At 43.9% G+C, this 24,967-nt stretch overlaps 1 protein-coding gene across 2 annotated transcripts in view; it reads left to right on the plus strand.

Moving 5' to 3' along the window:
* Positions 1 to 24,967, plus strand: part of LOC115587115 (PDZ domain-containing RING finger protein 4) — a 135,642-nt gene that overhangs the window by 73,335 nt on the left and 37,340 nt on the right. The window contains exon 1 of one of the 2 annotated variants that reach the window (XM_030426752.1): positions 10,809 to 11,263. The exons of the other annotated variant lie outside the window; for it this stretch is intronic. Within the exon in view, the coding sequence (XP_030282612.1) occupies positions 11,195 to 11,263 (69 nt within the window). The 5' untranslated portion in view covers positions 10,809 to 11,194. Of the gene's footprint in view, positions 1 to 10,808; positions 11,264 to 24,967 lie in introns of those variants that run through there. 2 annotated transcript variants of the gene reach the window in all.

Here is a 24,967-nt window from a genome sequence, read left to right on the forward strand (position 1 = left end):
GCGCATGTGTGTGTCTCAAGCATCATTGTTCGTGTATGAAACACATCTACTCATCTATTGATTACTTTTGGAATTCATCAATTATTCACGCTTGTCTGTAAAATGAAAAAGTGAAAAAGGTGATTTTCACCTTTTCAAGTTCCCAAGGAGGGCCAAGGAGACTACTTCGAAAAGGTTTTTTTATCCAGCCAACAGTCCAAATTACAATGAATTATGTAAAAGTGAGAAATGCAGCAAACTGTTACACTTTGAAAGCTGGAAAATGAGACTGTATTTTTCCCTGAAAATTGACAGAAATTGATCATCAAAATGGTTGTTGATAAACTCTCTAAAAGAAAGAATAACAGATTTAACATAAAAAAGGTGGAAGTCAACAGTTAAACTATCATCTCAGAGTTTCATCACTGTCCTGTATATAAAGACAATAAAAAAAGCTCCCATTCCCTTTTTTTTTTATTAATATTGTGCTGCATTGCCTCTCTGGCTGTATTTATTAGGGGAAAAAATATGAAATGTGACATTTTAGGCTTGAGGCAGGGGCAGGATCGAAGGGGATTAGGACACAAGTCTTCTATTAGCAGAAGCTAAAGCACCTGCCTTAATTGATGTAACCTCAAAGCAACAAGGGAGCAAGGTTTAAAAAGTGAAATTTAATGACACTGACATTGTTCACATGTACTCTAATATTCAACTTACAGACAGAATAAAAATGCCTCATGCCTAATATCTAGTGAATACTCAATCAGATTGAGAGGGGTGGTGTAAGGTTTGATAATGCCTGAATGAATGCCTTATAACCATGTATGCACTGTCTTTTGACGCATGTTCGCATAAGGCTCGTGTGAGGCTGACGTTTCTTGCAGGAGGGACAGAAACATGGCGGTGGCAAAACAAAACTGTTCTGAGGCCAGTGCAGCAGTTTTGTAGGAGACATATTTCAGGCAGATTACATTTTTCCACTTTGCTGCATGTCAAGTTGTTATGAAGTTATTTTGATGAAATGCTTTGAGGCATGTAAACACATCCTATCAGATAACCTTATTAAGCATCAATATGAAGAATTAAGTTGGACTCTGTAATCAGAATGATTTTAGTCGGGTGAAAAAAATATTGTAACCACAGCTAGTGATAACATTTCGAAGCTCTGAGCAAGACGTGTGTTCAGTTCTGACTCTGATGCTTGCTTTCATTCCTTATTTGCCTTTCTTTTCACTCATGGTAGTGCTACATGCGCGTTATCCAGGTGTTTAATCAATGAAAAGAGCTTTTAGATAACACCACATGTAATTAAACACGGCTATACGAAGTGCCAAATGGATGCACACACAGCAGACTCTATTGTGCTACAGGACATGAAGCTGTATTTGTCGTAACCAACTGAAACATTTCCAGTCCGACACTATCTGATCCGGCCTTCTAAATTGGAGTGCGAACACACCAGCATGCGGCTCAGCATGTTAAATCACACACGTCTCCCTCTCCCGCTTCTTCCCTTTTGGTTCTCGCCTGCTCTTGTTTTCTTATCAGGAGGACAGAAAATAAGATTCCTGCCCCCTGGGTATCATCATAATTCCAGACTAATCTGCGCTGAAAAAAAAAACCAAGCGTGTGATCCATCTGCAGGTCTGTTATTACCACCGAATCTGTGGCCATTCTCATTCTGGAGCATCGCAGTTTAGGTGAAGGTTTTAAGCTGATCCTCGGGCGCGCTGACTACTTTCTCCCGCCCCGGTGCAGGCAAGAAATGGAAGTTGCCACAAAAAAAACCACAAGCATATAGGAAATGGAGGTTTGTTTGTGCAGCCACCAGGCCAGCTGAAGCGCTTGGAGGAGCACAATGAACAAGCCCGTTGCAATAGAAATTACGGAGTACATGAAGGGTGCCAGTGGAGGCTCGCTGCTGCATCGAGGCAGAGCTAACACAAATGAGTGTTGTCTGCCAACATCTGCCTAGAATGAGATTTACTTTGTTTGTTCTTCAACTTTACTATATCGTGTTATTTTTGCTTCGGCGCTTTGGAGCGATCGGGAAAATTACATCAGGTGATTTTAATACCAAGGTCATATTACCAACGCGCCCTGCAGATTGTGCTATTACTGTAAAACTGCAGATTGAAAATAAAATGACAGTTTGGCAGAAAATGTCTGCAATAATTTCCCTTAATTGAATTTTTCCATCAACGTGCAACTTTTACGATTCAATTTTCACTTTGATTGTCGTTTTAGAAATATAGCTGAAATCAAACCGGAGACTCTCCTAGCAGGCAGACGTGCAGAGGGCATTGTCAGCGACCTGCAGAGTGAAATCATTACAGCCGTGTTCAGTGTCTACACTGCCAGCTCATATTTAACTTATGTATCCAGACTGTGTATAAATTAGTTTGAGAAAGTCTGTACAGCAAAACCACATGAAATGCAATCATAGCAAATCTCTCCCAAAGCATCAATAGGAGAAGATTTGAAACGTGATAACAACAACACATCCTCATTTCTAAAAGCCTGAATAGGTTGATTGCCAGTGACTCCCAAAACGACATATATCACCGTTCACAAAACAAAGTGGTCGTTGCAGTGTAACAGGGTCAGGCCCACCCACTCGACTATTCATCGATGATTTCTGCTTACACACTGGGCATGGACAGCAGATTCCTGGGTGAAATCCTGTCCTTGTTTGACCTGCCCATCCGATCCCTGACCTCATCCCTGCGTGGACTTGTTGCTCTCTATTCTACTCCACCTGACTTCCTCCTTTGCTGTTGAATAATTATACAGCCACAAGAAGCAGCCACCTAACAAGAGCGTAAATATGGATCGTAATAAGCTGCTTTGACATTCGACCTGTTTGGTTGCTTTCCTGATCCAGAAGCTTTGGTCACCAACATCGAATTTCAAAGTAACGACATGAAATCCAGAGTGACAGAAGCACTGTACAGTGGGTGTGCGAGAAACCGCTGCCTGCTCTATGGCTGGAAACAAATTGTATAATAATTTCAGTTTGATGGTTTTCAGTGGGTCTGTCTCTCACATCGCAAATAGCAATTTTCTCCATTGTTGATTTACTTTTCTTTTGGGGCGCCGTTTAGCTCTGTTGGTAGAGCTCGCGTCCCATCTACAGAGGCTTTGTCCTCGTTGCAGCGACCCTGCGGTTCCAATCCCGGCCTGGGGACCGTTTGCTGTGTGTCACTACCCCTCTCTCTCATCATGTTTCCTGTTGTGTCTTGAGCCTGTTCTATTGATAAAGCCACTTAAAGGCCAAAAAATAAATATATACTTGAAATACTTTTCTTTTGTTGGTGTAGCTTTGAGGTTCACACGCATGTTTGAAAATGTTTCCCCCGTCCTTTGTACAATAGTTTCATCTAATTTTATCAGGGATTGGGAAAGCAACCCACTGCTGGATGTGCTCTATGTGACTCTGCCCCAACATGACATTCGTAGAGAACATGAGGACGCTGGTATTGTGTCCCTGAAATGAGGTGACCTGTCGGTGACATTGCCTCTAAAGGCCTCGCATAGGACACAATAAGAGATTGCAGGTTTTCTGCTTATGCTAGAATCAGCATAAGACTTGAATAGATGGAACAGAACAGGTTGGTATGGAGTCTAACCCGTTTGCCCTCTAAGCTGATTGTCTCTATAGATCCACTTTCTCTCTTCAGGAGCACAAAACTCTCATCCACAATCAAAGGGGTATTGACTGTGTATTGACGAGTACTCAGCCAGCAATGGGCAGAGAGTGAAATCAATGACATGCCTGTTGTACATGTTTGCTGCTTGTTGTTAGTGAGAATTGCCACCTTGAGCTTCAGTGACAGTCAGCAAATTGATTAAACTGCTTTACTTGCTCTTGAAGATATGTAGATTTTAAAACATATGTTACATATTTACAGTTTTAACTTTTGGATATGCCAATTATTGAAAAGTATATGTACAGAAAACAGCAATACATTTAGTTTAGATGGCAAATTAGAGATTAATGACTCAAAAAGGGAAAACCTTCTATTAAGCTAATGTCCTGACAGGAACTTCTAATTACATTATGATGCGTTATGATAGTGATCATGATGTTTTATTATATGGTGATAATGTATTGCAACTATGAGAAATGTAATACACTATGATCCAGTGAGTGTGCAGCAATTATCAAATATTTATACTTGACCTGCTTTATAGTGTGTTGTTATTGCTTATCACTGTAGATACACTATAGCACAAGTATGATGTTAATGCATTATAGACATCAGGATCATAATATTGATAACAATTTGATGGTGACCATCAAATTCAGTATTCATGAGTGTGTTTATGAGACATTATAGACGTGGGTAGATACTGCGATTGATTTATGCGTCACAATGTTACTGGCATGGTACTTTTTGTGTGTCCTTTTTTTTTTTTTTTTGCACAAAAAGTATTTGAAAAATAATGCTGGGCTGTTACCACACAAGCATCGTCCGTTATGTCTGCAGAATATGATTTGTTGTGACACTTCACCTATATCAGCAAATTGCAGCTCAAGCGATTTGGATATCGCAGGTGGCCATATTTAGATAATAATTTCATCCATTGAGATGAAGGAAGGCTTGCCGTCCGCTGACTTCTCTGAGAGTGTTTTGTCTGAACTCTAGAAGATTTGTAAAACACCTGCTCTCCTGTCAGCTCCACGCCTCCTCTGCCTGAACATGGAAACACAAGATTACAAATTGTTATCTCTGTAGATGCATCTGAATCTATAGCACCTTGGAATCTTTCACAGAATTTCCTTGATCACAGTATTCATTGTATCCTAAGCCCTTCTTTCTTTTTCTGATTGAGTGTCTCCTCACAATCAGGTGACTTTGTAATCCTGTTTTATACACCCGCCCAGTGGAGGTTTATACAGCTGGCAATCTCTCCGGTCTTGTTACTTTATGTCAGATAATATAATAAAAAGGGTGGAGCCCGACACACATGGGGATTGTATCTGGCCACAAATATCATTAAACACCTCAGGCAACAGGAGCAGGCAGACCTATGGACCTCCTAATGTGTCTCTGTTAGATCTCCAGATATACGACGCATGCTTCACAGCTAAGCTTAGGTTATGCTCGAGTGCTTTATGCATCTGAAGCGATTACTATTCATCACAGGCTGGCTGGGGGAACTTCAACAGCCATCAAGGCTAAATATGAGCGAGCCGACATTTTCACCTTTGCTTCCCCAGAGCTGCAGGGAGGCCGGTGCAGCGGCAGTTCAGGATGTCCTGAGGGTGTCCTGCGACGCAGGCGGTGTCGAGGTTATGGTGTCGTGTGGTTGCGAGTGTTTCTGTGGCAGCAGTTAGTTCGGGCCACACACTCTGCAGCCTGCGGTCGAATTAATATGAAAGCAGACAGGAGCGTCCAGCAGAGAAGGTAGCGGGGAACGTCTTGTCTTTCACTCACCGCTCCACATGTTCCCCCTTCTTCTCCTGCGGCCTGAAGCGTCAGAACGAGTGTTTTCTCTTTGAAAAGGTCACTGCTCTTACATGTGTTCAACCGGTGTAAACTACACTCGGTTCATACGTGATGGACACTTCTGACATGATGGGAGAAATGTGAAGTATGGCCTCCAGCATTAGAGAAGAACTTAAAGTGTGGGTGATGAAGTCTTTAATGATGGTATGGATAAATATGTAACGGGATGAATTGTGTTAAATCACAAATTTGTTCATATTTTCTCTGTCGCTCAACCATAATTCTGATCATGCATGTTTCACGCTGACACTGATACTGTAGCTACTGGCAGACTGCACCACTCAGACGTATGTTTCATCCTGATCTCACAGACAGACTTTTTGATCCTTGTCTTTTTGCTTTGTTTCCCCTGACTTTACCGAAAGCTTGGCAGATGTCACTTCGTCAGCAGTTTCACAGTCAGATAGTGAAAAGCTGGAGCTTTCCTGTCTGATGTGCACTCTGTTTCATCTGCATGCAGACAGAGGGCGGCGTCGGGGTTAACCTGATTTCATGTAGGACGTCTGCGTTGAAGGGTGGTGTGTGTGTACAGTATGCCATGTGCTTCTTTGTGTTTAAGTGAGGGGAAAACTCCTCATAAGGGGTATTGTTTCTAAGTGAAGAGGCTCGTTGGAAGCAAATGTTAATTTAATTTCAGAATTGACCGTTGACATGTCACAATTAATTGATGAGAAGCAGCCATAGGATCTTGCGCTTTGCTCATAAAAAAGGTGATTGATATCTCATCACAGAATTTTACTGAGGAAGCTACTTGAATTCTGTCATATTATTGGCTAAACATGCTAATCACAGAGTTAAATACCCCATTAATTAATTCATAATTAATTGATGTAATATGCGCGGTTTGAAAGAAATAGCCGAAGACACTTTGTGTGGGCTGAGACACGAGTTTAAATTGCTTTTCAGGCTCTGCATTAAATAGCCATCATGTTGATTGCTTTAAGAGCAACATTGCATACGTTATCACACAAGGTAGCCTACAGTGTGCTATTTTTATCCGTGGTCATGTTCCCACATGAATTAAAGATTTCAGCCTTTTTAATAATTTATTGTCACTGAGGAAGATGTTTTGGTCGGCTTCCCACAGTCTGGCCACGCTGGCTTTGAAGCGCCCACCTGTGCATTCGTGTGCGCTCGCCTGACGAGCTGCCGTCAAAGCTTGTCATCGGAGGAAGCGGGCTGCGACGATGATTCATTCACAAAAGGGCCTCATTTAATTACTCCCAAATCAGGTCACATGGATACCCAGGAGGAGCGGGTGTGGAACGGTGGAGGTGGGCGATCAGATCCGAGCCACGCGTCACATCACAAACCACTCTCACATCCCCGCGGCTCTCTGTTCACGTGAGCTGGATTTCTAATCTTCGGTGCTCACACCAAAGAGATTTCAGTCCGCCTGGTGTTTCCGAGCTGGCCTAATAAACCTGTTTATGTATTAAACACTACAGGGACACTTGATATTCCCGACAGACATTGCCATAGACAAGTAATAACAGCGATGAGTGCTTCTTATTAAATCTCACGCTTCTCGTTGTTGTCAGTGTTACCGTAAGCCTACACAAGTGTTCGAATACAAACATCTCTTCCAATAGCCTGAGATGAGCCACGCTTCGCCCCAAACCATAAGCTTTTCTGTCTATTATATTAAACAATGCTCATTTCATATTTGCAATATGTGAACTATCAGTCTCTCAGAGGAGCATCATCTTTCACCCAAGCTGCCTCCAAGAGCTTGTGACTGGCAGCCACAATCCTCTGGAATAGGTGCTGTCAGAATGGAAGTGAAAAATACGCTCCGTGTTTTACCTACTTTAAAAAGTCAATCAGATGTCGGGCTGTTGAACCATATGCAGTGGAATATTGGATTGATCCAACTTCTTTGCTCTGGCGAGTGGTGGTTGGCGGTGGTATTTATCCCCAGACAAGAAATCGATACAAATACAGTTGTGGGTAGTGATTGTGATTTCATGTTCTGCGCCGGCTGTTGTGTTTTTGTTGCTCATTTTGTTTGCGTCAGTGCAAGACATACGGAGGAAAAAGACTCCGTTCCTCTGTAAGCTCTAGGCAGGCATGTCTGGGGGCTTACAGGGTTTACAACACGGCCATATACCTACATTACACACTTGGCTGAAGGTTATACCTCCAGGTTTAAGGTGAGCTCAAATATCCGTTTGTCAGAAATGCAATTGAAGAAAGCTCAAAATACACCCATCACAGTGAGGACAAATCGCTCCTCGATGCCCAGCGAGGTGAGGCCCATTAACTGAGAGAATGAACACGATTGAGGGCCTGTTTCTGGCCGAGCGGACATAGGGCAGATCGGATGATGGACGACCGCTGGACAGCAGGAAAAGGACACTCGAAAGGACGCGTCAAGGAGACAAAATCAGTGGACGTCAAACATGAAATACACAATAGCTACTTGCATTTCCCTTCTAAATGTTAAACAATAGAAAATACTGAGCAAGCATCTTAACCCTGATCGTAACGTACAGCTCCACCTTGTCAGAAAGTAAATGCTTTAACTACATGTATCTATAATGTGCTCATCTTGCCTTCGGGTCGCATCGGAAATGCCGTCTCAGGTAAATTCAGCCTGTCAAAATGTAAAACCCGCAGCCATAAAGCACCTCGGGAGAGCTTTTATCAGTCTTAATGTACCCCTCAAAGAGCATCCTTCACGCTGCATGTCTCATTGAGAGGTGCTGCTTGACCGCAGGCAGAGGCTACTGTATCAGTCTCGCTGCACCGATGAGGAGAGAGACCATTTGGGTGACCGATGAGCATCTTAACCTTTCGGGGTCAGTGAGTGCAACATCTCCGAGCGATGGTCATCCAGACCTGAACCCTGAGTACACATCTTTCCATGTACTAATACCAGATACTGTCAGCGTGTTCTCAGTTTGGTATTTGTCTCCCTATGCAGGGAGGACATTGTATTTGACCCTCGATGGTTTTACACTTTCCATCCGTGCTGACTTTAGACAACTAGAGTGGTCGTCCTCGCCACTCAGAGGCACTTCATCGCTATTTACCGGTCCTCGATATACAATTTCAGAAGACTGCCTCTGAGTCACATTTTCTTCGCAGTCCATTGTACCGCAAGCAAACATAGCACCCCTGTTCATCAAATGCAATATCATATCCCAGCTCCTCAGTCTCCCAGCAAGACCCTTTGATGTCAAATTGACACTTTAGTGAACAGCACTTCATGGATTTGGTATTGCCTGGCAACTGCAGAAAAAAACCCACTGTGGCTTCTTCTTCAGGATGAGGAGCGGATGGTAGCGAGGATGGTTTGGGTGACGGAGGCGAAGAGGGAGGATGGTGGATGGTATTAACCATAATGGTGCTGTATGATGTAGGTCTCTGTTTGGCTTGCCTCCAGGCAGTGGAGCAAAATTAAAGCCCAGAAAATCGGATTATGGAGTCCCCGGGGGTGGGATGCCCAGTAGCCAGCTGATGAGCACTCATCTACTCTTAGCTGTTTTCAGCACAGCGAGCCCCGCTGTTGGCTGGGAGGCCAATTTGTTAACAATTATTGCTCGTTAGTGTAGGTTCCTGCTAGCGAAAGGGGATTCCATGGTGGAGACAATAGCTAAGGTCTATTGTCTGGCAATTATCGCAGTTTGAGGGAAGGCAGTGGTTGATCTATTGCCTGTGAAGTCTCTGGCGTTGCTGATTGCCAATTTGCTCCGAGGTACCCCATCATCAATGACACCTGTAGTGCCAACTGAGTTATAAATATGCAATCACTTGTTTGTCTTGTGCCATTCAAATCCTGAGCAGTCTGTATCAATTCATGTTTCACTTTTTAAGATAGTTGGGCAAAGCAATGTTGGAATCCATTATCTGTACATCCTGAACTACTCTTGATTGTTTTGTCATGACAAAGAAAGACAAGTCATAATGCTGAATCACTCGTCTCTTCATCATAGCAATCTCTGCAGTCAATATTTTTTTATTAATCTGCACATTATTTTCTCAATTAATTGATTAAACGTTTGGCCCACAAAAGGTACGGGGCGGGGGGGGGCCTCAAGTTTGGCATCACAGCCATATTGTTTTTTGAAAGTGACCGTATCAGGAAGGGAGAGGAGCCCAAAGACAAGCCAGGGTAGCGAATTGTTAGTTACAAGGTAGCCACACCTTAAACATACCCTGCTTTTACATATTAACTTTACACCAGGATTTCCAAACAAGCAATTGAAACCATGATCTCATAAGAAAACTGGCTACAGAGGTTATTAAATAAAGTGATAAATTAAGAAGTACAGCCATTTTTGCATAAGCTTACAGATGTTTTTTTGAAACCAGTGAACCCGCCCTCTGCTGGCTATGAGAGAGAATGCATTTTAAGGCACCTCTGCATTGGCTTCACTTTTCAGACACGATGGCTCTTTCTATATTTTATACATTCAATGGTTTTGTTGAATCAACACTTGGAGAATAAAGATGTTATGTTTATTATCATGAGACACACTTATCAAAATAGTTACTGAATGTTTCTGTCAATCATTTAATATTATTAAATCTATGATCATATCATTAGATCAGCAATTAAGGAACCTACAAAACCATTATTTTCCTTATTAATTGATCTGTGGATTTTTTTTCAACACATTTTATCATATGATATAGTCTGTAAAATTTCCAAAAATGGTGAAAAAGGTTGAAGAAAAAAAGACCAAGACACAAATGTATTCCTTAAATTGTGATATGTAAACAGAGAAAAGCAGTAAATTCGCAGTTTTGAGAAGCTGGAAACCAACATTTTCACATGTTTAATGCCTCAAAAAAGGTATTGATCGTCAATATCGATTGTAATTACATTTCTGGGGATCAACTAATTGATTAATCACCTAATTATTTTGGTAAACCTATTGCCATTTTGAGCTGCCATGGTATTCATTGCTTGATTTCTCCTTAATAATGTGGTTCCTTATTTCCTTCAGAAATAAACACTACATGGCAACACTCTCCTCCACACATGAAGCAGATAAACAGTCACTGAATAGCCTCAGATGCAGGTAGGTTACCACAAGCCTTAGAAAACCTCCTCTGCCCACGGAGTGTGTCGTTCCGGCACAGCCAGCCCTGCCCAAGCTCCTCGCAGGAGCTGCTCACACAAAGGAGCTTATTGTATAACTGCGCCTCAGTTTTAATGAACCGGCGCTCCCGCTCACACACGCTCCTCCCTCTTTGTCAGTCGCCTCCCCTGCTCCCGCCTCCCTCATGTATATGGCAGTGCTCTCCCTCATTATTCATGAGCTCGTATCAGCGTAGTCATGTGCGCCGACACTGAGGAGGAAAAAGGGGGGAGTGTCTCAGTGAGCGAGAGTCACAACTCCGGCGTGCGAGTGTGTGCATGTGTGTGTGAGTCTGTGAAATAGGAGGGAGCAGGAGAGGAGAGAGGAGACACACACATACACCGGCTGATGCTGCTACTTGTACCACTGCTGAAGCTACTGCCACTCTGTTCACATCTGAACCTTCTTCTGTTAGACTCAGCTGGAGCTCTCTGTTGCCTCTGAGCTGGGCTTGTTTATGAGCTTTATGTGTGAATGGGAATGCCTGAAAAGAGATGCCTGCTAAGGAGTGACTGATGAGAACCAGCGCTCCGGTGTGGAGGGTGACCCCCTGTGTCCGTACCACCACTGCTCGGGGAGAATTGGACGCCTGGCTTTTCCACGACGACTATAATGGGCTGCAATCTGTGCACTTTACAGAAGCGAGAGGAACACTACAAGCTGCTGTATGAGATTGCACAGGTGAGCGGAGGCACGGCCGACTCTGGCATCAGTTGTGTGTGTGTGTTGTTGTGTATGATTCATTATGCGTGCTGTGCGGAGAGCACTTTCAGGCTGCTGCTGATGCTGCTGCTGCTGCTTGCTTTTGAAAATAGGTTCCAAACCAAAACAGAAGGAGGGTGTGTTTCAGGGAGAAGATTGGAAAGGTGCGAATGAGGGATTAATACACAAAATGAGAGTGAGGCAGCATAGTGGAGAGAGACAGGCATCAGCAGATGTGGTTCGAGTAATAAACACTGCTTAGAGAGCAGGTAGCGTGCAGCCCATTCATCCTGCTGAATGAATGGGCTGCACGCCACATTTTTTTTTTTTCCGAAAACAGTAGCACCTAAGTGCATGAATAAAATCTCTAATGATGTATTTTTGCCAATTTCCAATTAAGTCTTTGATTGATTAAGGTTCAAAATATGTCATTGAATATTTTCACGTACATTGAAAGTTTTCCTTTGGCACTTGTGTCGTCGCTGTGAGAGCTGTGACATGTGTTATCTACTTCTTGGAGAGCACCTGGTCCTTATGGTTCTAATCTCACAGATGTGAAGCTTCAGATTCATTCACGCTTTGTTAGACTTCTGATGCAACTGCAGAATAATTATGCATTTTCTTGACAAATTCACACAGATTCTTTGTCTAAAATAAACTCTTGTCATCTGCAGTAGTCATGTCAGACATATCAGACGAATAGGCAGAGGACAATATCTCAGATGGTGGTTTAGCAGAACGGATAAAAAAGCATTCACAACCACCTCCAGCCTCCCCATCAGCCCTCTTCCTGTGACAGGCTAATAACTGTGAAGCTCAGTGTCTTCTGGAAGAGGAGTAGTACACCCCCCCCCCCCCAGTAGTGCCTGCCTTCACGCCACTGTGATCACAGCCTCATTAGCTGTTTTATACAACCATCCTGTGCATTAATTAGACGTGAAATGTCTCTCTTTACCCTTGTGAAGAGACAGGATGGGGAGAAGCGGGGGCGGTAAACTATCTTGGGTTGACCGCTGCCTGTAGCTCTCAGCTCGTGTACGACTTGAGACGAACTCTGTTCCTGGACGTTGTCAGTGAGATTTGGGACCGCATGACTGACCGGGCTGCAGGCTTCTGGATCAGCAGTAATGGAGGCTGCGCTCACTAATGGTCTGTTTAATATTAGCAAACAGACAGAATTGTCTCGGGACCGTGAAGGATGAAGAGGTAGCCGCCGCAGTGCCTGCCTCTCCTCAGGAGGACCATAAAAATAGTGCTGTCTCGGTGCTTATCTTGGCTTTGGCGTCCCTCCCCGCACCAGTTGTTAAGAAATAGTGTTGACTCCTTTTTCTCGTGGTTTAGCAGAGGGGATCAGTATCCGCCAAGTGGGCCAGTCTCCAGGGCGCACTCGCCGTTGACAGGAGCGCTCTGGCATGTCTGTCCACCCACTGATATACCGAGCTGGTTCAGGCGGGAGCTGCAACATCAGCACCTACTTTCTGATCACCACAGTGGGAGGGAAGGTGGGAAGGATAAAGACTAGGATGGGAATAGAGAGTAAGCCGTTAAATATGCAGTTGTTATAGAAAGTGCCAGGGAGGAGGGAAGGGTGACAAAGAGAAATTAGGGACAGGAGCAAACAGGTGAAAGCTCATTACTGCGGGTAGAAGACTAAAGAGCAGAGAAGAGGGAGAAAAAGGAGTTATCACTGAAGAGTTTTTGGTTTGAAATCACGTTTTACCAATAGAAACCCACCTCCTGTCACAGTCTTGCACGTAAATATCCGTGCGCTCGCTCACACATGTCCTCGGAGACAAACAAAACAAGCAATACACCCTCTGCAACAGCACAACAAATGCAAGACAGACAGGCAGGAGAGTCTCCTCCAGGCTGCCGAGCTCTCCCTGCAGCTATAGAAGTGTGTCACCGTGTCTTTGTGGTCAGGGGAAGTGTGTTGTGACAAAAAGAAGCTGCGCTCACCACTCACACCGCCGGCAACCTAATCCTCTTCCACACATATCATCTCATCTGTCTAGAACAGAGCTCGCTCAGCTCTCAGCCTTGCTCCATGTTTTTTCTCTATCATTCTCGCTCAGTTCTTTTATTCTGCCTTTGTGTCTTTGCTGTACGCCGCGCAGAAAAACACACACTTATACATACGCGCACATACACATGCGTCGTTGAATATGTGTATGCAAATGAGGCAGAAGTGGTTTGCTGGTGTCACAGCGTGACTGACCGGCCTTGCAGCAGGTTGATTCAAGGAGCAGGAGTCAGTCGCAGTGGTTGGTTAGCCACCTTCCTCCCCTTCCCTTCACACCCAGAAACAATTTTGACACTCTCCCCGTCTGCCTACCCCACTAGCTGTTGGAGATTTATGACTAGCTGGCTCCCTCACTCTCTCCCCGTTCCCCCTTCCTCTCTGTTCTCACGGCTGTGGGTGTTCTGCATGGAAATGTGTTCACCTTTCTCAGCTGGACTGCGAAGCTATCTTGCAGGGCTGACATCTTTTATTTATTGTATCGGCTTCTCTTCCTTTTCTTTCTGGACAAGAGGACACAGGAATCTTCCTGCAGCCTTGCTCTTTGTTTTTCACTTTCCAAACTCCCACTTTCTTTCTTTAATACCTACTGCTGCTCTTCTCTTGTGCATTGTTCTATTCCCCCCCCCCCCCCTTTCCTTTTCTTCCTGATTCCTCTGATCTCTCATCTTCTTTGATTACATTTGTTTCAACCTTTGCTCTAGCCTGCTCTCTGCTGGATTCCACTCCAGTTAACCTTGCACTGATTGTCCTCTGTGCGAAGGAGAAGTAGGAAGTTTTCCCTCATTTTTGGTCAACAAGGATGAAACCTTGTTGAACCTTCTGACCCGAGGTTCAGCAGCTCTCACGCTACGGTCAACCACACTGTCATGGCCTGTATTCTCCGCCAGGCTGCGGCTCGGGCCGTTTGTGCAGACAATAACATACTGTAGCTGATTCGCTCTGTGATCTGGCAGAGCTTTGTAATTCCCTTTGTGTCCGTGAGCTCCCCTCGTGAGTGTCACACATTGTCTGTGCACTGCTGAAACCCAGTGATGTGTGGCCTTTTTGGAGGCTAATTAGCAGGATGGCAGATGTTGATGAGAGGAGCAACGCGGCATAGCTCAGAGTTATGTGGATTGGAGGAGATTTTTGCCGCGCGCGACTGTGTTGATGAATTAATGGTTTGCATTGTCTTTTGACAAAAGCCTTTTTTGCAAATAGGTTTGCAATCAAAACAAAAGGACCCATTAGGAATCCTTCAGGTGTCAGAACTCAGCAGTTAGCGCTAATGGTAAGCCAGCACCAGGCTACAGTGGCAGCCAGCCGCTCTTAAGGTTGCTGGGTAATGAATTTCATCCCTCGCTGTGCGGCGTCCAGACCCTCTACATGTCATTATCCTGTTTTTGTATTTTCCCAATAAGCCGAGTGTTCTTTTTTTCGTTACTAAAAAGTTTTGAAAGCCGCAGAGCCAGTTTTACAGTCGAAGTTTTATTAGACGGGAGCAGGATCACTCTCTGCTGCATTTCAGAAATAAATGAAAAGCAGCTTCCTAGCTCAATGAGGCACAGCAGTCCCTGATAACTTGCTGATGCATATGAATGAGAATGAGGCTCACACACACATACACACACATTTCTGTCTACAGGAAACAAAATAGTCTCGGTGAATATTTTAACTCCAAAACCAGAAAGTCCATACATTTATAGAGAGAGACGGCAGTCAGGAGGATGACTGTAATGTAATCTCGGAGTTCAGTGATGTCATGTTGAGCGCAGTGTCGCCAGGTTGACACGACAGGACAGACGGACGTGAAATGAACCAGATCTGGAATCCATTTGTTCCCGGGGTTAAGGTCGTTTCCCAGGAGTTTGGTCCTGCAGCAGGGTGGATGCTCTCCTCCGTGTGGTAGCACCAGATGTGAAACCTGTGGACCGGAGAGGGTCTAAGGAGGACACAGCTGACTTGCTACGGCTTCAGCGACACCACTCGCCATGTGTGTAATGGATATGCATTCGATAAAAGGTTGAGCAGCTACCAGGAAAGCCAGGCTTTCAGAGAAAAGGTCTGGCATGGATCATCACATACAGCAAGCCAACAGAATCTGCATTTGTGGTTTTTCCTTTGTAAGCAAAGGCTTTTATTGTTGCATTAATCCATAGATTTACACAGTGGAAGAGGATTAACCTTTGGTTGGTTCAGGGCTCCGAGAGTACAAGTTCCTTTTCTGCTTAAAAAATGATTCTTGACTTTATTTGCAGAACTTCCAACGCTCAAATGGTCAATACAAAAGATGACAAATAATCATTGTTTTCTCTGATATAGGGTTTAAATAGTAGTGACTGATTTTTCTCACAAAGAAGGTCAGTTTTATATTAATTTTGGTGTTTCTCAAGGAAGCGTTCTCGGCCCTACTCTGTTTTCTTCATACATGCTCTCTGTTCTTGTTTCTGGCTTGACGATGTTTTAATCGGATATCTGATTAGTAAACTGAAGATCTTTGAGTTTTGATCATCGGTTGGTCATTTGAGACATTTTAGGGCTTTAGGAAATTGTGATGGACATTTTTCCATGTTTTCCGACATTTTTTAGACCAAGCATTGTAAAACCTGTAGTAAAATAGGAAATGGGAAAATGGGAAAAAATGGAGGTGCCTACTTCTGGAATCAGCAGTCCTTCTATGCATGTGCTTCTGATGGCTTTGACGGTACATTAAGGCTGCCGAACCTTTCTCTCACCCCCCCTCCACATCTTCAGCACTATCTCCAGTCAGTTAGCTTCAGATGTTCTCATCCATCTTCTTGCCCCATTATTTTTTTATTTTTTTGAAGGATGTCCCTCAACCATTAAAATTGATAGAAATGAAGAAAGAGGGGGAGGAGAGAAAAGAACATGCTGCTTGATTGATCTTGTGTCCACCCAGGAAAGATTAGCCTGAAATATAATCTGGGCTTTCTGCGCTGCTCTTACAATTCCCAGGCAGCACAAAGGTTCATATTTTTGAAGCCCAGACGGACAGATGCATACACACACAAATCTTTTTGATGCCTCGCTAATATAAAGAACCGTATTTCTTTCATCATTTCCAATGCTCTTTCTGTGCCTCATCCAAAAGCCTCTAACTATCTGATCTGTCAGCCAACCATGTTTGATTACAACATGAATGGATGTCTGTGAGCTCCGCCGCTGTCTGTCTCGGGGTTCCCAGTGGTTGAAATTGAGATCTAAATGTGCTGAGATGATCTTTTTCCACTTAGGCTGTTTTTACAAAGGAGCACTGTTTACCTCCTCACTCTATAGCTCCTCTCTTAGGGTTTAATGCTATTCCCATATTTATCAGGCGGGAAGGCGCTGCACAGAGTGTTGCATAACCACAGCCGCTCGCTGACTGTGTAACTGGAGATTTCATCATCTTATTTTATGTGAATCATATTCAGTCGCTTCACTGCTTCTGCATAATGAATTGCAATTGCTCAAATAGTTTGTCTTTAAAGGCAATGTTGTTTTTCGTTAGGGGGAAATTAAAACGGAAAGTCAAAATCAAGATCACACATTTTGGCCCCGGAGATGAGCGCTGCACTCCTCGGATACAGATGATGCAACATTTGCCACAAGACATGAAGTCAATGGCTATTATCAGTCAGTCCGCTAAATCTCTCCGTGGAGGAGCAGGAGGGATTTAAGAGGGGAGCTGATGAATTGACCTTTTCCTTTTCATCTGTTTCTTATCTCAATAAGAACCCAGCTGACCTTTTCAGCCACATATCAAGTCTCCTGACCCCCTCGTCTCCTAACGCTCTCTCCAACCCAACACGAACACAGCTCCTCAAAATTAGTTTTATCGCCCGTATGCGCTTCCGTCTGTACAGATTTCTCTCATCTCGCTCACAGCTACGGCCGGGGAAGGGCTGCAAACAAAACATGACATACCATTTTCCTTGGGGAACTAAAGCTGTTTATCAGAGAACAAATTTCTCTGCATCTCACTGCCGGGTGTCGGCGTGAAGGCACTTGTTGTGGCTGTTTGCTGTTCTGAGGTATTCAGACAAGGGCTGCGAGAGGAGGCTAATGTCTCATGTACGTGCACAGAAACAACAAGAAACCAATTATCGAAGCAAACAAAGTCCTGGAGGTCATTATACTCATTCACCTTCCTTTTTTAAACACTTTTTTTTTTTTATCCCCCATCTCCTCATTAATTCAATGGGATAAAAGTAATTTCACTCGGGGTAAATCTCACTTTGGCGGGCTGAGGATGACATCAGCGTGGCGTCATCCGTGAGTAACACCAAGCCATGTCTTAGTGCATGTTTTACTTTCACATGCTCATCAAGATCAAAGGCTGTCAACTTCAATCAGACTGAAGGAGCGACGGAGAAAATTAACTACATGCCTGAGTATCTCAGTGCAGATCCCCAGTGAACCAGAGCGTCTATTTAATGAATTGAACCCGGTGAAAGATGACTCAGATGTTGTGTGTGTGGGGAAATGGCATGTTACTGTGGCTTGGGGGATATGATTATTTTTTTTTTTCCTTTCCCAGTCCTTTTTGTTTGTTTCCATATCTCTGCCGGTAAACACTGCCCCCATTGTTATTAGCCATGACTTGCTGCCCTCAGTATAACTCAGAACATGACATTATGCATTTCAAAGCAGCTATTTTTTTTTCCCCTTTAACACAAAGTCGCACACACACACGCATTTCTAGCGTGTGCAAGCGTAGCTGTTTATGGAAATATGAGCATGCATGTGTGCAAAGAGATGTGTGTGTGTGCAAGCTCAGAATTATTTGTGTCTCTGTCTAAATTGGTTTGCATCTGTGCTTGATTGCATGAGCATTGTATCTCCCTGTGTGTTTATGTGGCCGCTTTTCTGTGGCAGACTTCGGGCTGTCTGCTCTCAACTTCTGGTTGTGTGTGTGTGTGTGTGTGTGTGTGTGTGTGTGTGTGTGTGTGTGTGTGCGCGCGTCATGTGTAGACTGAGAACAGACCTGACAGCTTGTGCTTTTCACTACAAACATTGGTGAAAACAAAGAGCTATGAGATGCACACGAGGGGCTGTGCATCTGCATCCAGGGTGCCTCTTAGCTGATTATCTGAGTTTAAGCAGACAGAAGGGCCCTCATTAATTTATTGCCATTCACAAGAACGCGTCTTCCCTTTTTCCCTCCAATTAGTGGGGATTGTATGATGGGAAGGAAGGAAATTTCAGCTTGAGACACATTCAGTAGATGTAACAACCATAACAACTGAAACATTGTGAATTTCTGGAACTTGAAGCCCCAGAAACGTATCTTTTTCAATCAAATTTCTACAATGGATGCAAGGGACTGACATGAACACAGTTTTGTACCAAAGTTAGAATATTTTTAGTCATTCTACGTGAGAAATCTCTGTATTTGAGTTTCGCGAGCGTCTTTTCTCCCTGATTTTGTCAGCAAAGCCTCATTAGGGTTTTTTTCATGCACCAATCAGAATGTAGCCATTTACAAACTGGAATCATACCCATGATGTCACAGCCCCGAGGCCATACTGGTTAATTCAAGGCTGCAACGCCACACAAAATACCACCAAAGACAGGGTGTGGATACTATCTGGGCACCAATAAATTTGACTTGGATGCTGGCAGAACACTCCTCACAGATCTGTTTTAGTTCATTTAGGTTAAGATATGCAGGCGAGGAATGAACAAAGGGCTACTTGAGGGGCGGACTTTAGAGTTTTCAGCAGACTGACTTTGTTTCATTATTTTCCCCATGTTTCTGTTTGCCTCTGACAGGCTCATACTAGACATGACCCACCCTTTTGACACCAATCAATAAAGAAAGACAGCGCTGTCAATCAAATTTGATCCACCCACATCCACACAGTTCTGATGAAGCAGTTTTTGTAATAACTAAGGACATTTTCCCCTTACTTTTACCTGGATCGAATGTTATTTTATTATGATCATTTAATATTATAGTGAAATTATTAAGATTTAAAACCACGTTCTCAGTCCGGCTCAGAGCTGGACATATGGGTCGAAAGTAATGTCATGGAATTTTTGAGAGTATGTTTCTTAATATGGAAAATGAAGGCTAAAATATCAGTTAAATTGGTATCTAGTGCAATGACCGTGCAAAATGTGCGAATGATTAAGAACAAAAAATGTTCTTATTGAGGTTCAAAACCACTTGACAAATCCTTGAAAACTTAACAGTATATCGTCTTCATTTAATCGTGAATCGCAGAACTGCATTTTTGTGGATGTTTTTTGCGGGTGCTGCTGCTGCATTGTGACTAAAACAATGTCCGCTCTCTGCTGACAGAACACACAGGCTTTCTGTTATCTGTGCGATGCAATGTGTTCAGCGACCAGTTCCCCCTCAGCCGCGAGATATCAGCTCCGACATCACCGCTGACATTTGGAGAAATAGGATGGTGTCAGGCCAGGGGCTGCCTCTTTGATCTATAGTTGATAAGAAGAGGTGACAAAGCCTCGGGAAAGATGCTTTTCTGCGACAGCCTTTTTTCACTCTTTTATTCCTGCATCACTTTTTCTTTCATTCTTTAACCTCTGCATGTGCTGTGCCTCAGAAGGTGTGGATCGTCTGAGACAGGTGTGTGTGTGTGTGTGTGTGTGTGTGTGTGTGTGTGTGTGTGTGTGTGTGCGTGTGAAAGAGGATGACTGATGCTGGAGTAGGTCAAGAGATCAGTGTGTGTGTGTGTGTGTGTGTGTGTTCATGTCTGTGCCGGGGAGGATGAGGAGGGGTGGCATTGTGGGGGGGGTGTCAGGGTGACACAAAGCCCCCCGGGTGAGGCAGCCTTGCAGGGTGTCACTCCGCAGGTCAGCGGGCACCCCCTGCTGCTCCCATGATAAGGCCCGGCCTGACAGCTGTTTGATGGGAAGGGTGACAAACACTCGCACCTCCCCGCTCCACAGCCCGCGCGCCCTGGGGAGGAGGGCGATAAGAAGCTCCATGAATGCGGCCGCCGCAGTGACTTTAACTATCTCACAGTCACAGCTAAGGGCTGAAACCATGAGTAGCCAGCCAAATCAGGTATCATGAGCCCTTAGCTGTGTTTTTGTAAATAGATCTTTAGGTTCTCTCCTTTCAGATTGCGATGTGGCTGAGTGTCAGAGTGTGCCGTGGCGAGCGGGGCCGTGGTTTTATTGTTGCTGCCGCTGTCACACTGACACACTGACACAGTTCCAAAGACCTCGCTTTTAATGAGCTGCATTGGAATGAGAGCTTCACAATGGCTTTTGTAAAAACTCCAGCCTCTCTCAAACGAAATCAATGCCTCATCAATGTAGGGCGAGTTTCAGTCGACACCTCAGTGTAAATGTAATTTAATTGGATTGCAAAATCTATCTGAAAGTCCAATCGCATTAGAATTTGAAAGTGAGCGGGTGTGAGGGTTAATTGATTTGCAAGGAATGTTTCATACGGGAGAGTTTCTTAAATGATCTCCATGTGACAAATCAGTGTGTTTGTTGCAGAAGAAAGCGAAATGAGGCACACTTCAGCTCATCAATATGAGCATGTGAGGGGAAGGGAAGCTATTTTTACAGCACAACACATTGTTGTGAAACAGCAGCTAGCAGAAGTTCACAGTAGCTAGAAGATGCAATCTTAGCGAGGTTGGAATGGCGACCGCGTTTTCTCCCCCGCAGCACTGCAGTCAACCCAGCACCTCCTACACAACCCAGATCCTCTCACAGTCAGGCCTCCTTCCTCACAGCCTCAACACTAGCAGGCAGACTGGCACACTGGGGAGGGAGCCACCTGCCTTATTCCGCTCCTTGCTCTGTAGCGAGATGCATTCAGAGATCGAGTTGTAAAAATTCTAAAAATGTGCTGCTCTCGACTCGTTATAATGCACCCTTATATCGTCACAAAGCTTTAAAAATGTACAATTTGTGTTTCTGTTTCCAGGAAATTTCCTGCCAGAAATCATTTACGTACACATTTTGTCTCATACCAGCAAACGTTTTTTTTGTAATTTCATTGTGCAAATGAGAGAACCCTACATCTGTCGTTGGTGAACCAACACCATAGTAGCACAGGTTTTTCTTGAATGATCAACTGGTGCAGGTCCAAACACTGTGAGATCACAGGCCTGGCTTGGGGACTTGGTTTCCTTACCAGGGGGTGAACTGACTCTCTTCCATCTTGGCCAAGTCAGAATTTTAATCCTTGTGTGAACAATGTGCCTTTCATTATGAAAACATAGTCATTTGTAATTCACATTCTGTCCTGAGTGAGGGAGTAGAAATGTCGCTGGGTCTATTCACAAATGTGATTCGATTGACAAGAAGTTTGGACTGTTGAGGTGAATAAAGCTCCTATGTGTCAGTCACTCAATGTACTTTCAATCCCTCAGCTGTGGTCATGAGGTCTGGGTAGCGACTGACAAAGTTGAATCTTGCAAATGAGATTCCATTGTGGGCGGCTTGGCTCCACTGTGTTGAAGGAGCTTTTCTGTTAAACCACTGTTCATTTGTATTGAAAGCAGAGTCGAGGTCGAGGCGGTACAGGCATCTGATGTGGATGCCTCCTGAAAGTCTAACTCTGGAGGCATTCCAGGCACGTCCACTTTGAGGGGAAGTAGCAGCCGTGGAACATGCTGTTGCTATTACTCTACATATTCTATCCGGCTTGTGAAGACTTCAAATTCCTTAGATCGCGACTGATCTGGAAGGCTTCTTCAATCTGCTCTTCAGGTGAATCATAGATGTAGCGTTAGTTGATATCCTCTGACTTCTGTTTCCAGACCTCATTGACTGGCATATCCTTGCCCTGGACTGATCAATTCACGTGTCTCCTCCTTAGGTAGTGTGAATGCCGCAGGTGAGGAGCTTGTGCCAAAAGAGTTTATGCACTCCTCAGATACAGATGATGCCACATCTTTAATGGAATATTGTGCAAAAATGATGCAAAAAGAGAAAGGATTGCTATAGACAACAGGGCATTTCAAGACTGAGCCGTAAGGAATAAATGTCCAAGCTTAACTATACCACGATGAATTTGGACTGATAACTTTCTATTTCTTCAAAAGCCACAACTGTGGCTCTTTCGCCATTCCAACTGTAGACAAACGTTTTATGGATGTATCTGCCCTCTCCCTCGTCACCGATCCGACCGTCCTCTGGGGTGAAGTGTGCAGGGCAAGAGAGACGCAGCTCAAGAACGAAAGACGAGACAGAGGCCGGATAATTTCAGGGGAGCACTGAGTGGTAGTCCATTAATGTCAACGGCACGTCCCGAACTCTGAGTGTCAGCGGTCCATGTCAGTTTCTCCCCGTTGCTTGTCAGATGTGAAGAGGGAGTGGCTGCTGTCATCACACAAACACGCTGAGAGCTTACCAAAAAAAACAAAAAAAACAGACAGTGACGGATCAGTGGCAGAAGTCCCAGAGCTTCAGCCAGCAAGATTTATTCAACCCAAAATGAGCTCTGCGTCCTCTGATAAGTTATATACCCAATGTATATTTGCATAAAAGGTCTGATATCAACTCGGAATTGACACTATTTCATTGTAATAGCAGTTAAAGCAAGACAAATTTGATTTGAAAACAGTTTTTTCCTCAGAGGAGTGCCCAGGGGAATAGCAAAGAAGAAATCAATACAGGGATGTCTGTTTTTAGACACCCAGTGCATTTTAGACTGTTTGTGAATTAATCAATAGCAGAGTATGTTTTTAGACAAGGGGGTGGGATGAGGATGGGCTACTTCCTCCACCTGAGGGCTGCTATTCATCAGGGAACTGACAGAACGCTGTAAAAAAACAGAAGGATAAGGGAGCAAGCAGATAGCTCCCACTTGACTCTGTGCTTCTGTGTGTCTCAGTGTCTGTATGAAGGGGGGCTTATGCAAGTGTGTATGTGTTTGTGCACGCCAAAAACATCATATCATGCTTTTTTTCAGTTCCCCGCCAGATTCCCCTGCCCTCTGAAGAAAGTTGTATTTCAGGAAACACAGAGTCTGGAAATATCCCTGTTGCTTGGGGAAAATCTATCACGCTTGCTTGTTCTTTGTACAGGACTGAATTTGGCAGTAACACAATTGAGGGAGTTCCGCTTACCTCTCTGTCTTTGTCTGACAAGTCTACACTGCTGCCCACACTTCAGTGATGGCCCCAGGTGATTGTAAGATGTATAGGTCTACCTGCGCCAGAATATGGTCACTCGAGCCCCGAGGCCTGCAACAGTGGAGAAGTTTTTGTGTCTCGTATATGAAACATTAATAAATACGGGTCACCCTCGTAGCAGTGATGTATTGAAAACGATCAAAAAAGCAAAAATATGTTCGTACCAGAGGCAGGCTCTATAAATGTTTAATAATATACACGCTGGCATCGAGGATAAAGCTGAAATTTATGCTTAGAATTCAGTCCACTCGGGTTATAAATAAAAAAAATGTAAAAATACAAAGACTGGCACTCAAGTTCAGCTATTTTCTTTGGCTAAACGTGGATGAAATCTTTGCAAAGTGAAAACTGATCCATCTGTTTGATCACAACAGTTAACACAGGAATTGTCTGATGCATGCAAAGCGCTTGAGGTGACTTTAAATTTAGATGGAGGGTGAGAAAAGAGGAGCTCTGTCATCTCTGAAGTGATAAATCCATGCTGTAGCATGTGTGAAGGGAATTGCTAAAGCGTCATATTTATTAACGAATGTTGTATCTGCTGGGTGAACAGGTGGGTTAATTTACAAAGAGCTACAAAGATACTTCAACATATATTTTTACAGACAGCTTTCAGATAATCAAAATACACTTTCCACTAATTAAGCTGCACCGATATAGTTGAAACAGGTCTAAATGTGGGGAAATGCTCCACATTAGAGGTAAGATACCCGTCTCGTGCCTGTTTAACTTTAAAGCACGCTATGGACAGTTAGCTTAGCTTAGCATTCAGGCTACAGGCAAGAGGGAAACAGCTAGCCCGATTTCTCCAAAGTTATAACCACCATATTACTTTGCTTGGACAGGACATGGTTAAAGTCGTGATGCCTGCTCAGGCCTGTGAGAGCTGACCAATCTCAGCAGACTAGGCTTTTCAGGGCCTTAAAGAGACAGGCACAAGAATAGACCAGACAGACAGAGGGTGAATAGAGGTGCCGCAGCAATGGACAGAATTACAAAAATAACGTTTTTATGATCATTAAAGCAATGAAAAAATGTTCCATTAGACTACCAAAATAAAAGCATGAACCTGAAAATTAGCATGATGTGGGTGCACTAATGGCACAGACACAGTATAAGAATGTTTTCTAACCTGTTCTCTTACTCTTGTGAGAATAAGGGTATGGATGTTCGTGAGGTGGATGCGTATACACAGACTGCTCCTGGTGTTCACGTCCCCGCTCCATTCCAGAAACACCTCACATGGGGCATAGGGCATGTCGGGTTTATGGTGGAATATTGTGTTGTTTTGTGACATTAATCTTTGGAGACGTCATGGGTATTTAGACAAAGACAAAGACTATGCAGGATGTGTGCTAGTCATTGCAATTGACCTAATTTACAACAGACATTTTACTATGTAAAACACAGGTGTGATTAATAACATTAATAACGGCCAAGCTATTCTCGGGCCCTGGTGGCGCGCATGCTGACTCCGTAGAAATGATTCACCGGCACACAAATTGAACAGAGCCATCATGAATTAATGTTGTTACCCCTGTGCTGATA

This window comes from Sparus aurata, chromosome 8, assembly GCF_900880675.1.
Source record: "Sparus aurata chromosome 8, fSpaAur1.1, whole genome shotgun sequence".
Lineage (NCBI taxonomy): Eukaryota > Metazoa > Chordata > Actinopteri > Spariformes > Sparidae > Sparus > Sparus aurata.